Source organism: Pongo pygmaeus, chromosome 16, assembly GCF_028885625.2.
Source record: "Pongo pygmaeus isolate AG05252 chromosome 16, NHGRI_mPonPyg2-v2.0_pri, whole genome shotgun sequence".
Lineage (NCBI taxonomy): Eukaryota > Metazoa > Chordata > Mammalia > Primates > Hominidae > Pongo > Pongo pygmaeus.
Window position 1 is genome coordinate 63985588 of NC_072389.2, and position 16335 is coordinate 64001922.

At 35.1% G+C, this 16335-nt stretch overlaps 1 protein-coding gene and 1 non-coding gene across 2 annotated transcripts in view; both read right to left on the reverse strand.

The window, feature by feature from the left end:
* Nucleotides 1–796: 796 nt before the first annotated feature.
* ADAM10 (ADAM metallopeptidase domain 10) overlaps nucleotides 797–16335 on the reverse strand; it is a 157358-nt gene continuing 141819 nt past the window's right edge. The window contains exons 14-16 of the mRNA XM_054450003.2: nucleotides 15682–15902; nucleotides 4995–5121; nucleotides 797–3045 (exon numbers count right to left, since the gene is read on the reverse strand). Coding sequence (XP_054305978.1) covers nucleotides 2951–3045; nucleotides 4995–5121; nucleotides 15682–15902 — 443 coding nt within the window. The 3' untranslated portion in view covers nucleotides 797–2950. The remainder of the gene's footprint in view (nucleotides 3046–4994; nucleotides 5122–15681; nucleotides 15903–16335) is intronic.
* On the reverse strand, nucleotides 5535–5638 carry LOC129014925 (small nucleolar RNA U13). Its single transcript, XR_008494444.1, has one exon. It is a non-coding gene; the product is annotated as a small nucleolar RNA U13 (small nucleolar RNA).

Here is a 16335-nt window from a genome sequence, read left to right on the forward strand (position 1 = left end):
GGAATGCTAAATCCAGAAGCAGTTAATAAATTTATTTTATTTCTGATTTTGTTTCTGAATTGGTACCTGAATTTATAAAACTGGGGAGGGAGGGATGGAGGAAGAGAGGATGGACTGTAAACAGAATTTAAGCATTCAATTACAAGGAAAAATAACTAATTTATAATTACCCAAATTAATCAATATTGAGAGTTTCATAAATAACTAAACATAATATACATTTGATGCTCCTAAATTAACAAAGTAATTCACAAAGTATTACATATTTACTCATTTAACAAGTATTACTCATAGCTAACCTTGACTAAAAAATAATTTGAAGCAGATTACCCCATGCAGGGAACTATTCTGGGCTTACAATTCCTTTTCTAGATAACACTGAAATGTCAATTCTCTCCTTATTTGCTATGAACAGAAAAATGTTGGCTCAAAATTTTAAACAGACTTATCATTAAACTAGGCTTTTTAAAATAAATGAGGTACTTAGCATTCAAAATTTTGAAAAACACATAAAAACAAGACCATAAGTTTTCAAAATGACTCACCTCTTCCACCAAGACAAGCACTGAATATTGATTAGAAACAATGTAATGCAGTTGAGATTAGTTGGGTGTTTTAAAAAGGTTTATTGTGTGTACACAGAGCATCTAACTGGAAATTTTCTACACGGATTCCAAAGTATTAAGAATAAAGATAATCTATACTTTCGTAGGAAGAGACAACTGTAAGAAAACACTGCCCTGTGGGAAGCTTCTTGTGATAGTTCTCAGAGTTCAAAGAGTATAGAACCTTCAAGTTGATTTAATCAAGTCTATTTATTAATGCATTTCAAGTTTCAAAAAATCTTACATCTTTGCACAATACTTTATTTTTTGCAATTTTTAGTAAAAATTTCCAAAGTGAACAAAAAAAGATACTGTATAAAACACAGTGGACATTAAAACTGACAGTAGTATTAGATCTCATTTCTCTTGATCCTTTTATTTTACCACATCTTGATTCGCAGTGGAAAGAGTTCAGTGCATGTATCTCTTTTCAGAAAACATTTAACTTAGACTCAAAATAAAATAGGGCAGTGTGTGTACCTGCCAAAACCCTACCACAGGATAACATTACAAGCAAAAAATTTACACGTTCCAAAGTCTACCACACTCAAGAAGTTACTAAGAACTCTTGCAGAATAAAAGTCACCATTTTAGAAATGCAAACCCACTTCCAACCTTTGCACAGTCCAAAAACAAAGGCATTTAAATGATTTAAAAGCAATTACATACATATCTACCTACTTGTTTGTTTAGAATTATTTATAGTCTATCTGGGGTTTCATGTACAAAATTTGTCTCTAAATCATGTACAAAAAGCTGTATTTTGAAAAAGTCACCACATACTGTACAAGTTTACAAGGAAGAGATCCCGTTATTTTCTCTAGCATTTTTGGCCTTGCTGGCTTGCGTCACATTATGAGAATGATTGTGTAAACCTTATACTCTTAAAAAAAAAAAAGGAAAAAAAAACCCAAAACACAGAAATCTTTACAACTTTCTCTAAATTTGCCTCCTATATGAAGTCAGGAAAATCATAGCTTTACTTCTAATTGAAGTGATGTAGTTGGAAAACAGAAGCAATAAATATGTCACAAGCTTCAATTTTTGTAATGCCCCTTCTATTTCCTGCATAGCAATAAGCCTGTTAATACATTAAATGTTTTTGCTTTCTCTTTAAAATGCCAATTATTTACATCTGTTTCAAAAATAAATTTGGAATGGGACATTGTGCTGTTTCACCTTCAACGCTGTTAAAAATTTTAGGAAAAAAAATGTCAGAAGGCCTATCTACAATTTTAACTACTACTTAAGCAAATTACTCATCTTTAGTGGTTACCAATGATCAGTGATGATATGCTGAAAAAACTGTTTAAATATTTTGATAAAGACACAGCTTTTCTTTTCCGTATCAGACAGAAAACATAATTAGCATATTTCAGATATAGGAAAAACACAGATAAGTAGGCTACAAATAAAAAGAATCATTTCATTGACATAATTTCTATCAAAGCACGAATAAAATTTCACCTATCAATTGAAATATGGAATTGAATTAGAAAGTTTAAAAGACGTAAGCAGAAACCAGACATCTACATCATGAACTCTGAAGTAGTATGTGCTGCTATGTCCAGTTTGCACAACACTTAACTGTGTTCTTCAGCATAGTCACTTGTGCCCGTAGCAGCCATGTGATAAAGAAAAAATGAGTATCAAAACCAACTCCATCATAAGAAAAAGGTATATTGATTTTCATTTCAAAACTGCCTGTGTAAAGCATTACAGAATCCTGGACCACTGTATACCACCATTCTCTGTTATCCTGAGTATGTCAATTAAACAGTAATTTTTCATTAAGAGAGGAAAAATTTTATAATACAAAGAAACATCCATATTGCAATTTCTGTTTACAATTGCACACAGAAGTACAGTGTACGTAAGAAATACATGTCTGCATATAACAAGGTATGTACATTGGCAAGTGATGTCTCCAATGTTGAGGTGGTCGAGCCTCCTAGCCTTGATTGGCAGTTGAAAAAAATATATTTATTTCAATTTGTGGTAAAAGTTTATCGAGAGCCAAGTTTGCCTGCAAGTGAAGAAAATGCAGCAACGAAGAACAGGGAACACGGGGCACATAATAATATTCTAAGACTTTGTGCCATTAAGTTAAAAATATCTGTTCATAAGAAAACTGGGTTCCTTTTCCACCTCCCACCCCCAAATTGGAATTTTCAGGCTTTAAAATTTAAGTAATTCCACCTGGTCTGAGGATATAATCTCTTGCCATTTTTTCTTCAACTGTTACTTGTGAGGGTTTAGTTTGGAGATGATGACTTAATAGGTTTCTCTTTGGAGTGAAGTTTTCCCATTGTAGGCACTAGGAAGAACCAAGGCAAAAGCTGCAGTTAGCGTCTCATGTGTCCCATTTGATAACTCTCTCGGGGCCGCTGACGCTGGGGTTGCTGAATGGGCTGTGGAGGTCTCCTCCTCTTTAAAGTGCCTGTGAGCCACAAACAAAGGCAAAACAGATTTATTTATCATGAGCTTTTTAATCTTTAAAAGCAAAGCTGCTGTTTCAATAAGAAAGGTTTTAGTTCAGTGCTGTCCAATAATATGGGCCATCAATGTAATTTAAAATCTTCTGATAGCCATAATAAAAAAGGTTTAAAAGGTGAAATAATTTTAATAATATTTTTTATTTTATTTAAATTAATATAGCCAAAGTGTTATCATTTCAATATGTAATCAATACAAAAATTAGTAATAAAATATTTCCTTTTTTATACTAAATCTTCAAAGTCTGGTATGTATTTTAATTAAAACAGCACATTTCAATGGAAACTAGCAACAATTCAGTGCTCAACAGCCACAAGTATTAGATTAATCCAGATTAATATCACAGATTCTGGACAGAATCCATATGAGGGAATTACTAAGTGTCTTTGAGCAAATGCCTTAACCTGAGACTCAGATGCCTACACTGTAAAACAAGGATGATAATTAACGTATATAGCCTGTTGTAAAGATTATATAATTCATATAAAAATGTTTAACACTTTTTGTGAGGGTTCAATAAATGACAGCTAGTTTTCTAAGTTTTTAAAGGTGCTATTTACTTAAAATGAAATCAATATACACATAAAATGTTTCACTGAATAAGACCACAATTGGTTACAGTATCTAAAAAGTGTCATGTGGCCCTTAGAACTTCCTTAAATACTAACATAAGTTCCAGAGTGCTAACTAACATTGTGAATTTAAGAACAGCAATGATATAAAAATCAAATTTCCTCTAATTCTCACTAAGATACTGTCCTAGCATGACTACTGGGCCATCTTGCCCCAGACAGGTAAATGCAGGTGAACATCTGAGGGAAAACAGAGAAAAAGTATAAGAAACCTAGTTTTGAACTACTTTGTATAAGGCAGTGGATTTGCCTGAGGCAAGACATTTTATGAGAAGTCTGAGAGCGGCAAGAGAGGGAACTGCTGTCATTTAGTTCTGGCTCTCCCCTGCTGCTGCCCTGAGACAATGTCTGTCCCCACACCTGTAGAGAATAGCTATGAATACCCTGGAGAGGGGGAGGGATAAACGAACTAAACAATACAAAGGGTTTATTTCCTATCCTTTTCTCCTTCCAATGCCCACAGCTCACCTAAAGAGGGTTCTTCCTCATGCTATGTCTCCCTGAGAGGTAAAAGGTGGAGACCAGAACTAAAGAGTTGTTTTCAGGAATGGAGAATACTTGACTATGCTTATCTGATAAATGAATCCTCTACTATAAGACTTTCCCACAGACTGGGATCTGTATGTCCCCATAAGCATCACCCTGGGGGAAAATAAGCTTATGTGCCAAAAAATATTTCAAGAGCACAAACACTAAAAACGATAAGAGAGCTGGGTGCAGTGCACGCGCCTATAGTCCCAGCTACTTAGGAGGCTAAAGTGGGGAGGATTGCTTGAGCTCAGGATTAAGTCCAGCCTGGGCAACATAGTGAGAGAAAGAAAAAAGAAAAAGAAGGAAGGGAGGGCGGGAGGGGGGGAAGATGGAAGGGAAGGAAGGAGGAAGGAAGGACAACAATATGAGAAGCACAACTATTAGAATAGAAAGATCAATAATTTTAAAGTAGTTCACCACAATCATGACAAGGGAATATGTTAGAATATATTTAAAAAACAAAACAAGAAAACAAATACCAAGCAAAATTTAAAATTTCTAGTTCTAAATATTTTCAGACCCTCAGATAAATTAGCATTAACTTAGCAGTCACTGGCCAGATTGGACTGACAAAAAGCACACAAATATCAACTAAATCATTCATCCAATAATCCCATTCTTACGGAGAAAGTACTGTAACATTAGTTACTAAAGACTCATTTATAATTCAATTCTACCTGCTAAACAATTCTGAGTTACATAAATATGTATCTTGCTCAAATATTCTTACCTGGAAGTGGTTTAGGAGGAGGCAACTTTGGATTACTACTTGGAGTATGAACACTGCATATCTTAATAAATCCAGCCATTAGCATGATCAGAGCAATTCCCATAAGTAATACTGCCCACCAATGAGCCTAGAAATAAACAGATTTTTCCACTGAAAAAAAAAAAACCTACAAAATATTTTAGAGTAACTTTTACAGTATATAAAACATAGAATAGAACACACTATATTGTAATTTTTAAAGAACATTTTTGTTTAGGAGTTGTATACATATGTTAGATATTTGCACATATATATTGTTTAAATTTTAAAAAAAGTTTAAAGGAGAAAATGGAAATCACCCATAATTTCATCTCGTAGAGGAAACTGCTCAATCTGATTTTTTTCAGTCTCTTTTCTACATATAACAACATTTGTCATACACATGAACAGAAACACAAAACTGGGGTCATCTTGCATATAGTTATATTGCATTTTCCCATGTTATGAAATATTTTCTGGTTTAAATATTTCCTTTGTTTTTTCCCCTTACTCTTTTTTCTCCCTCAAATGGATAATGTGCCAATGCCCTAACAAGGTTTGAGGCAGGCACATCTCACATATGAGTGTGCAAACCCAATCATCACACTTATGAACTACAAAAGGATCTCCTCTTACTCTTATAGACTATGTTTTGTTTGCATTTATACTTTCCATGGCTTAGAAAGCATGTAACTTGCTTTAAATTCTACTAGTGAACAGATTTAAAAATTACTCTTTAACCTATATTGCTTTCTGATTATCAAAGTTAAGACTGAAATTCTATCTCTTTGAGACACCCTTTTCCTCTTCTATTTCATTTGGAATTTGAGACTCGGACTAGTTATGAAATTACTTTTTATATACATTAGTTTTCATTACATTATATATAATATCTTTATTGTATTCATTAGTTTATAGGTTAACTATCTTTTTAAATATGAAAAATGGAAGAAAATACATATTTTAACAGCAGGCAAAGTTCATCCAGTCTTAGAAGAAACCAAAACTTCTATTTTAACCTGACCTATATTAAACAAATCAATTAACCAAACAGAAAAACCTTCAAAAATTATTGATAAATTTATAGGAAAATTACTGTGTCTAGTCTTAAATTGTATTTTGCAATTCCAAATATTCAAACTTTGTTTTAAGACCACATGTACTAATAAACATCATACAAAATATTTACAACTTTAAAACTGAACCTTTACATTGATTTAACACAGATTATTGTAACACATATAGTTACTACTAATAGTTTCCAGCAAAACTCCCGTTTAAGAAGATTTTCTATGACTTAGGGACTTACAACAAACTGGGTACCACTTCTACACTGTTTAGTTTTTCCAGCAGTGTTTATATAATTAAAGTAATACTAATGCTAATTTTAGCATTAATGAGAGTAATGCTAAAATTAAAAGGCATGTTGTGGCAAAATATCCCAAGCCACTTTTTCTGTGTGTACATAAAGCCTTTCCTACTTTCTAAAAATTTGTTTTATTTTGAAAGAGTCTCAAACTTAAAGAAAAGTTGCAAGTACAATTCAAAAACCTTTTAAAAACCTGAGGCCGGGCACAGTGGCTCCCAGCACTTTGGGAGGCTGGGGCGGGTGGATCACCTGAGGTCAGGAGTTCGAGACCAGCCAGGCCCACATGGTGAAACCCCGTCTCTACTAAAAATACAAAAATTAGCCAGGCATGATGGTGGATGCCTCTAATCCTGCTACTCAAGAGGCTGAGGGGGGAGAATCGCTTGAACCCGGGAGGCAGAGGTTGCAGTGAGCCGAGATTGTGCCACTGCACTCCAGCCTGGGCGAAAGAGTGAGACTCCATCTCAAACAAACAAACAAACAAAAACAAAAAAAAAAACTTTTAAAAATCTGGAAGCACCTCAGAGTAAGTTGCTAGCACCATGCTGTTACTCCTGAACATTTTAGCATATAATTTCTACAACATAAGGGTGGTTTCCTAGATAACAAGACAATCATCAAAATCAGGAAATCAGGGCTGATACATTACTAACATTTAATCCTCAGATCCCATTCAGGTTTTGCCATTTGTCCCAATACTATCCAGTTCAGAATCGTGTGCTATATTTAGCCACCATGTTTCTTTTCTCTCCTTTGATTTGGAAAAATTCCAGTGTTTCCTTGGCTTTTATGACCTTGATACTTTTGAAGATTACAGGGCAGTTATTTTGTATGGGAATGTCCTTCAATTTGGGTTTCTCTGGTGTTTCTTTGTGATCAAATTCAGGTCACACATCTTTGGTAAGAATATCACAGATGCTGTGTTCTCGCTGCATCCTATCAGGTAACATGTGATTTTTATTTCATTACTGCTGATGTTAACTTCATCACTGGATTCAGGTGTTATCTGCCAAATTTTACCATGATTCTTGTTTCTCTTTTGTAGACAATGAATATTTTGTAGAGATGTAATTTGGAAGTATGTAAATATCCTGTTCTTCATCAAACTTTCAATGTATTCATTGATTTATTCCCTCATGGTTTCCTATTTTATACATATATAATCAATTACTGACATTATTGTGTTTTTTGGACATGTCCACACCATTCTTTGAGCACTTTCTTACTTTCTGGCTCAACAAGAAGTTCCAGATTTATCCTGTTCTTTCCCTACCCCAGCCTTGGAATCTGCCAAAGAGCCCTGGTTTCTTTTAGTCCTACCCCTCCTATGTAGACACCTTCCTCATCCTACTTGCACTCTTGACATCCCATGCCAGTCACTCCTCCACAGGGGTGCACTTCTCACCCTGCTTGGGCTCTGAAACCCCATACTGGTAGTGTTCCCCATCCCACACCTTCCGAACCTGGTCAGGTTCCAACACTCTGCTCTGTGCCACTATAGCTCCCCAACTTTGGCGAGGATGCTTGGGCTCACCTAATGGCTTTAGGAATTAACTGCTTCAAAAAAGGAGAGGGAACAAAAAAGGGAAAGAGATATATACATACATACATATATATGCACACACACACGTTCATATATATATTCAATTTTAAAATCAAACTTAGAATGATTTACACTTGAGTGTCATTTCTCAGTCTTACTTAATTCTCAGATTAGATCTCTATACAGAAGAGTCCCACAGACACCTTTCTTCTCTTTATTTTCATGTTTATTGTTCAATCTGTAAAAACTGTATCACGGTTGTCCCTCACATTGCTTGTTATTGCAGGGACTGCAAATTCAAAAGCTTACATGGAAGGTTAGGTGGAATGCAATTCAACCTTACTGCTTAAAGATCTGATTTTTCAAGAGAAGCAATATATCAGAATTTTTATTTAAAATCTATTTTTAAATGCTGGCAAACTTGTGAGAAATTTCTTAAAATGTGTAGAATATACAAAACATGCTGACAGGGCTGAATCTGGCTTGGAAATTAAAACTTTACAATCTACTTTCTAAAAGCCACTTCTTGAGACTGCTAGATCTTTTTTTCAATTTTATTTTGTTTCCTATAAAAATCATGTTCAGAGCTCTGCTCTCCTTGTTAGTCTTTAAGATGATGTTCCCATTCCATAATTATATAGGTATTCCATAGACTCCTATTGTTTTTTGTTTTTATTCATCCTCAAATAACAGACCTGCTACTTATTGCAAGACAGAGTAGAAGGCCACCCTCAGTCTGTCAAAGCAGTACAGGACCATTTTGAGTAACGCAGAAAGTTTAGCATCCCTGGCCCCCATCCATCAAATGCCAGTAGGGCCCCTTCAGTTATTCTGACAACCATGCATTTCCAAACACCTGCTGGGGAAGTAGTAACACCTCTAATGTGAGCCAATCCATGAGTACAAAGGCTTAAGAGTTTTCCTACTAGCTTTCTCACGTTGATGGGCGAGTTGGGTACAGGAGATACACTTCTATTCCTAAAGTCATTATCATCTTGAATATATTTCCTTCCTTCATCTTTACTTTCATTTTTATGAAAATATGGCCATCAGTGTTATGGCTACCTAAAATATGGAACTGACCATGTTACTCCTTCATGTCAAACCCTTCTTCGAATGCTTCCCACCAAAGATTTCCAAGATAGACCACTATGTAGGAGAGAGGAAAAAAAGCAAAAGCAAAAACTTGAGCACACGATAAAGTACAGCAAAGTGTATATGATTCCACCTTTTTAAAAAGTATATATCCTTAGAGTGCTATAGACAGTTTCAAAGAATACACAAGAAATCCATCCTAGAAAGACTGGGGGTCCAGGGTTTTTTTAAAAAAAAAAAAAAAAAAAAAAAAAAAAGGCCTACTTTTGAATGTATTACTTTGTCAACTGAAAAAAGAATAATCAAACTTTTCAAAAGAAAAAAAGTAGAAAAAAAAGGTTTGTTTTGCAAAATTCATACTTCTGTGACTTTTTCACATGCTCTGTTCCCATAAAATATTTCTGTACTCTCTACTTCGACTAATTCTTAAGAACTTAGCTTGGCCAGGCACGGTGGCTCATGTCTGTAATCCTAGCACTGTGGGAAGCCAGGGCGGGTGGATCACCTGAGGTCAGGTGTTCAAGACCAGCCCAGCCAACATGGTGAAACCCCATCTGTACTAAAATACAAAAATTAGCCAAGCATGATGGCAGGTGCCTGTAATCCCAGCTACTCAGGAGGCTGAGACAGGAGAACCGCTTGAACCTGGGAGACGGTGGTTGCAGTGAGCCGAGATTACTCCACTGCACTCCAGCCTAGGCAGCTCAGTGAGACTCCATTTCAAAAATAAAAATACAACAAGAACTTAGCTCTGGCATTATCTCCTTAAAGGCTTTTCCTAATAGGTTCTCCTAGTTCTGTGAAAACAGCATACAGACTGAAGATACGTTTCTCTGGCCTGTCTTCTCTATCCCAAACTGACCTGTGAGCTCCCTGGACTTATATCCTATTACCTCAGTACCTACCCAACAAACAAAATACCTGTTGAACTAGTTATTACAAGTAAGTCATTATTTAAATATTGACCTTGAAACATATCTAACAGCTCATTTATTATTTCTAGATTACCTAACACATACAAATAATGTGACAAGGCCATTACAACAGAGATAGGACAGTAAAACTGGTTTGGATATATTTAATGATAGTCTTTTTAGTACCTACACACTCTTTTTTTTTCTCTCTTTTAAGAGACAGGGTCTTGCTCTGTTGCCCAAGCTGGAATGCAGTGGTGCAATCACAGCTCACTGCAGCCTTGCCCTCCTGGGCTGTGGTGATCCTCCTCAGTAGCTGGGACTACAAGCTACATGCTGCCACACCCTACAAATTCATTTATTTATTTGCATACACAGGGTCTTGCTAGGTTGTCCAGGTTGGTCTTCAACTGCTAGTCTCCAGCAATTTTCCCTCCTCAAAACCTCCCAAAGTGCTAAGATTAAAGGTATAAGCTACCGTACCTGGCCTATGGATTTAAATAAAGAGCCATACAAGTACACACTATGGCAGTAAGAGAGGCAGATTGGAGACAGAAAGCCCAGATTTAGCAGTGGTTAAAACTGCAGAAAACAAAGGTAAAAAGAACCTAGTCGCAGTTCAGATCAACAGATATATAATAAAATATGGCACTCAAGCCCTTGAGAACTTCCAGTTCCTTCTAGCACAGTGTTCCTGGCTTTCTTCTAAATTTTTTCAGGTAACTATGTATCTCACAAGCCCAATGCTTGAGATGTTTTAGTGCCAATGATAGTAGCTTTTGTGAATTTAGCATGTGGGGAAATGGAACATGGCAATAGACAGAAGATAGCAAGAAAAACTAAACAAAATAAATAGTGCATCTGAAAATATTAGTAAGTACGGCCACCTTTATAGTTTTTCTTTTTAAAAAAGAATGAGTTAAATGCTAAATTGCATGCTATCCCCTTTAAATATACTATAAAATCAGGGAAAGGAATACTAACCAGGCTAGTAAATGTAAAATATGCATTTCTCTCAAAAGAAAAGATCACAAATTGCCCATCTGTCAGTCTGAAAGAAAGGGGAGCTGTCATTCATTCAATGAATATTTACTGAGTATAAACTGAGTGTCAGGGTCTTATATCTCAGAGACAAGGGTGTTAAGCAAAACTATGGGGACAAAGAGAAGACATCCAATCATTTTTCAAAAACTCAAGAAGTTTCTCAACTCAGAAAATAATTCTACATAAGAAACAGAGATGATGTTCAATACAGGCACTTAAACATAGCCAATAATAAAGTAAAAAGTCAAAATTAAATAGCCTAATTTATTATGTATTAATTACAATAGTATTTAATTTGATAACCTAAATATAAACAAAAATAACCTATATGGTAACAAAATGACAAAGCAAGTATCATCTAAAAAAAGTGCATGAGCAAGGACAGGGAAGACATGCACTCAAGTCTCTTGAGACATAAGATAATCTACTGTTCTTAAAGACCTCCAGAAAGTCAACCATATAATCCTTTCAATGAATACTCCAGTGTTCAACAATGCTCACTCTCAGCAAATGAATTCTGGACTTCCCATGGGTCACAAGACCATGTGGGGCCCAGAGCTCCTTGTCACGATACTGATTATGTCATCCCTATAGGGGCAGAAAGTTTCCTTTCAATTTTTCAGAAGACATAATACTATAGTCTGGACTTTGACTATATACTCCTCCTATCCTTCAAACTCCCACCACCACCACTAGCAGCAGCAGCAACAGCAATCTGCCAAGCAGAAAGCAACTTGCTACTAAACTTCTGGTTACTTTAAGCTCAGCCTGGGCAAGTAAGATAAAATACCACTAACAGGAACCTGAAAACATTCCAGTTTCAAAGTTAATATGCACAATTTTTACTCTTTTCCATATAAATTATTACATTTGAGAAATCTGCTTCACTCATCTAGCAGATGTATACTGCGTCCTCACTATATGCTAAAAACCCTACAATATTATTATATCTTTGTTGTTAAAGTTTCATAAGTGCTATGCTCTGTGGTCTGTTCCACAAAGCAATGAAACCACCTTCTATTTTCAACATATCAAGATGACAAAATGGAAAATTTCCTGTTACAAGTCTTTTTAAAAAGGAGTCACATATCACAGAGACTGAAAAAAATTGCAGACAAACTATTAGCACGCACCATCACCTACTGACTCAGTGGATCTCAAATGGAACGTAAGAATTTGCATTTCTATGAAGTTCCCAGTTGATGCTGATGCTGCTTCTCAGGCCTACACTTTGAGATCACTGCTCTCGATGAGGAGTTGGCAAATATTTCCCATAAAAACCCAAATAAACATTTTAGGTTTTGTGGGGCCATACAGTCACTGTTGCAGCTACTCAAAGTGCAAAAGCAGCCAAAGACAATGTGTAAACAAACGGGTGTGGCCATGTTCCAATAAAATGTTATTTATCAATACTGAAATTTGAATTTCATATGATTTTTAAAAGAATGTTATTTTGATAATTTTTAAATTTTTTTCAATCATTTAAAAATGTAAAAACCGTTCTTAGCTTCTGAGCCATACAGAAATAGGCACGGGCTGGATTTGGCCCATGGGTCATAGTTTGCCAACCCCTGTTCTAGATGAGTGGTTCTTAACCCTGGCTCTTCATCAGAATTAACTGGCGAGTTTTAAAAGACCCAGATACTTAAACCCAAGAGATTCTGATTTAACTAGTCCAAACCCTAGGGTGATTCTGGTATACAACCAGGATTGAGAACTACTGCTATTAATCAATATTTTTCCAAATGACATCTAAGGATATTTAGGACTTAGTCTTTTCATGATAAAAGTTTCTAGGGTTAGGTAAGTTTGGAAAATGAAGTTTAAAGGATTTATTTATTGCAGGATTTCTCATAATCTTCTCACAAATCTCCAAGAAAGGTCTATAGTATGGAGTAGTTTTCCAGATTCATTTGACCATTGAAGGCCTAGAACATCTAATAGAACTAGTGTTCTGTTAAGCATTTGGGAAACAGTGCTCTAAATCTTTCATTCATAAAGAATACCAGATACTTAATACTTAAATGCATAAAATTATAGCAAAATATGACAGCAGAAATTAATTTTAAAATGAGAAGGTGTTTGACTCTTGATAAATTGGCAATAAGAAAATACAAACTCCTGATAAATCTGAACAAATTAAAAAGAAAAAAGCCACAAAATTATCAGGCAATGATTTTTAAAAGGAGGGGAAACACAACAATAAATTTGAAAAATAAAAGTCAAGGTAAGAGGTGGTTTTCTACAATGTCAAACCTAACATGAAAGATAAAATCAGAACACATCAACTATAGAAGAAACTGGAAATGAATTACCAATGCCCTCAATCCCTAATTAAAGAAAAGGAGATGCTGAAATAAGGTCTCAACAGATTTACTGATGAATGCTCTTAAACATTTCAAGAACTAGATGACTCTTTGGTAAGTCCAAAGGATGTTTATCATGTTATCCTGTCCAGACACACAGTAGGCACTCAGCAAATACAGTAAATGTATTTGGAAAAATCAAAACAGTTGTCAACACAGAAAAGAAAGTATCACTTCCATGGTACCAGTAGCAGCAGTCAATAACCCATTCCCTGAAGTTCTAAATTGTTAAGGTTCTTCTTACTCTACCCTGCATGAGGAGAAAAGCTGCTATAGTGTACCACAGAAAGAAGACAAAAGGCCACCAGGCACCACTGTAAAGGAAAGTAGTGAAACTAACCCCTCACTTCTTTCACAGCTTCTTACACAAGAGCATCCTGATAATCTGTATTACTAACTGGAAGGGCACTTCCCTAACATGATAAATGCTGGTATGCAAGTAAACTATGTACATAAGTAAATGAGACAAGTAACTTGTAAAGAAGTGGGTGTTTATTATCTTACTGCTCGATGTGGTTAATGCCCACAAATGCACCAACAGCCTAGCGGTACTCTTCACACATTATGAGTATGCTATTCGAAAGACTGGCATACGACTGTCAACAATGATATAAAATAAAGGCATGTTGTATCCCACACACACTTAAAGTCAACGTCTATAAACTTGAAAGTGTCTGATTAATTAGTTCCAGAGCACAAGAAAGGACTTCATGTTGCCAATTCATTGTGAAACATTTCATTAATCCTCAGGTCTAAAATATGGGGAGAAAAGGTCTTAAAAATACTTAAAAGATCATGTCTCTTAAATATTTTTAAAGTGAAAATAAATGGGCTTTTGAAATTCTAAATAATGTAATGAGTCAAAATTAGAGATAATAGAGAAAAGTAAAAAAATACTATGTTTAGATATGATTTAGTACCCCAAAAATCTAAAATATCAAGCACAATATATACTCAGTAGAATGTAATTCTGAGATCCCCTTTCCTTTTCTGTATACACTGTCCTCTACAGCAGACAAGTATAACAAATTTCAACTTTTCTTATTAGAGATAATCAGAAAAAAAAATAGCTGAGATGAAAATAAAGAAGGGCCAAGAAAGGTAAGCTGCTTGAAGTCACAGAATTGATCAACACCAGAAAGATTATTTGAATCCTTATGTGTTTCTCAAACCTGTGCTCTTTCCACTACACCATGGTACCAGAAGACAACTTCAGTTTGACAGGTATTTACTAGAACTTACCATGCAACAAACACAGGAATTTAAAAAAAGAGTAACATGTTTTAAGGAAACCTAAGTTAAGTCAACTGCTCAAGTATTTGGTTTGAAACCTAGGCAGATCTCCTAAATCCAATTTCAACAATCCTTCTACTCCATGATCATTACTTATCTAAAAACCACATATCCTAATGGGTCCTAGGAACGGTAAACATCATTTTAAATGCTGGAGGTAACTGTAAAATTTTTACTCTAGAATGTTATTAGAAGAGTACAAAAAAGGCTGACATCCCACACAAACAACATCTTTTGTGCTTTAAGGCATCCATAGTCCTGAACACACACATACATACACACACACACACACACACACACAATAATTTGAGAAAGGGGAATCTGAGTTATAAGTCAATTTCCAAAGCAAACTACGTTCAGTTCAATTATAGCACATTCTCAAATACATCATTTGCAAGCTTCCTATAGATATTTTAATGTAATCACTTTGAAAGCATGAACACTTAAGTTGAGATAGTCATTCTTGACAATCTTTTAAGAAAATATCAGGTAATTCCATGTTTGTACAACTTGGAGATACGTGGGCTTAAAAATAAGCGTTCAGTGGATTACTACTGGATGAACGTCCATAATCATTAGTAGATCTACAAAAGGCTGTGTATCTGATCTTACTCTGTTCAACATTTCCTATTACAAACAAGATAAAGACCCAGAGATTATACTGAAAGATCAGGAAAATATCACCAATTAGTCCATGATTTGGGCAAATAAGTTGTCTTGAAAAACAACAAAAAAAATTTTTTTTAAGTCCCATGAAAATGCCCTAATAATATGCACCAAAAGAAGTAACCCATCCAGGAGATGAACTAAGGAGCACAGTAAAACAGAATGACTCCCATCACCTACTAAGCAATCTATGAATGATACACTTGATTCTGATCACTCCAGAAGGAAATAATAACCAGAAATATTAGAACTTTAAAAATCTTCATATAAAGTAATTCTAATATAAATAGTTGTTTTCTCATAACTTTGATGGCTTCTGGCCAAGTAAAATTAAGATCAAACCACTTTAAGTTTTCTTTGTAAATAAAAAAATACTTACCACAATCCATTCAGCAATGTTTTCATAGAGCTCTGGACTAAAAATTGCTTTTTTAAGCCTAGCTAGAGGACCATCAGCATCTACTAATCTGCACCGCATGAAAACATCACAGTAACCTCTAAAATCGTTGCAAGGGGATCCAGGTTGCAGGGTGATGGTTCGACCACTGAAGTGCCTACTCCACTGCACAGACCCTGTACTGGCACAAGTTGATGGGTCCACTGGAAAAGAAATGCCAAATATAAGCTGAAGATCAGATTCAAATATAAGTTGAAGATCAGATTTCCAGTTGCGGAAATATAAAGAGGGAAAAAAAACTGTCTGAAATCATTACCATAACATGTTATACAGACCTTCTCTAGTTAGGCTGGGTAACGCCATTAGTAATTCACATTAAATGTTACAATGTAAACAAGCAACCAGCAAGTCTTGATTCAGTGTCCACAACGACTTAAAGTCTAACAGTGTTTATGTAAATTATTGCTGTAAAGCTGGTAACGTTTTGTCTAGTTTATCATTTTTAAAACATTGTAGAGACCATAATAATAGAGACACATGCTATGTTACATTTATAATCTCCTCAAGAGGACAGATTTAGCTGGAAACTATCTGGCCAAACTGTAGGTCAAAGTTTTACACTTAAAATTTAAGAGA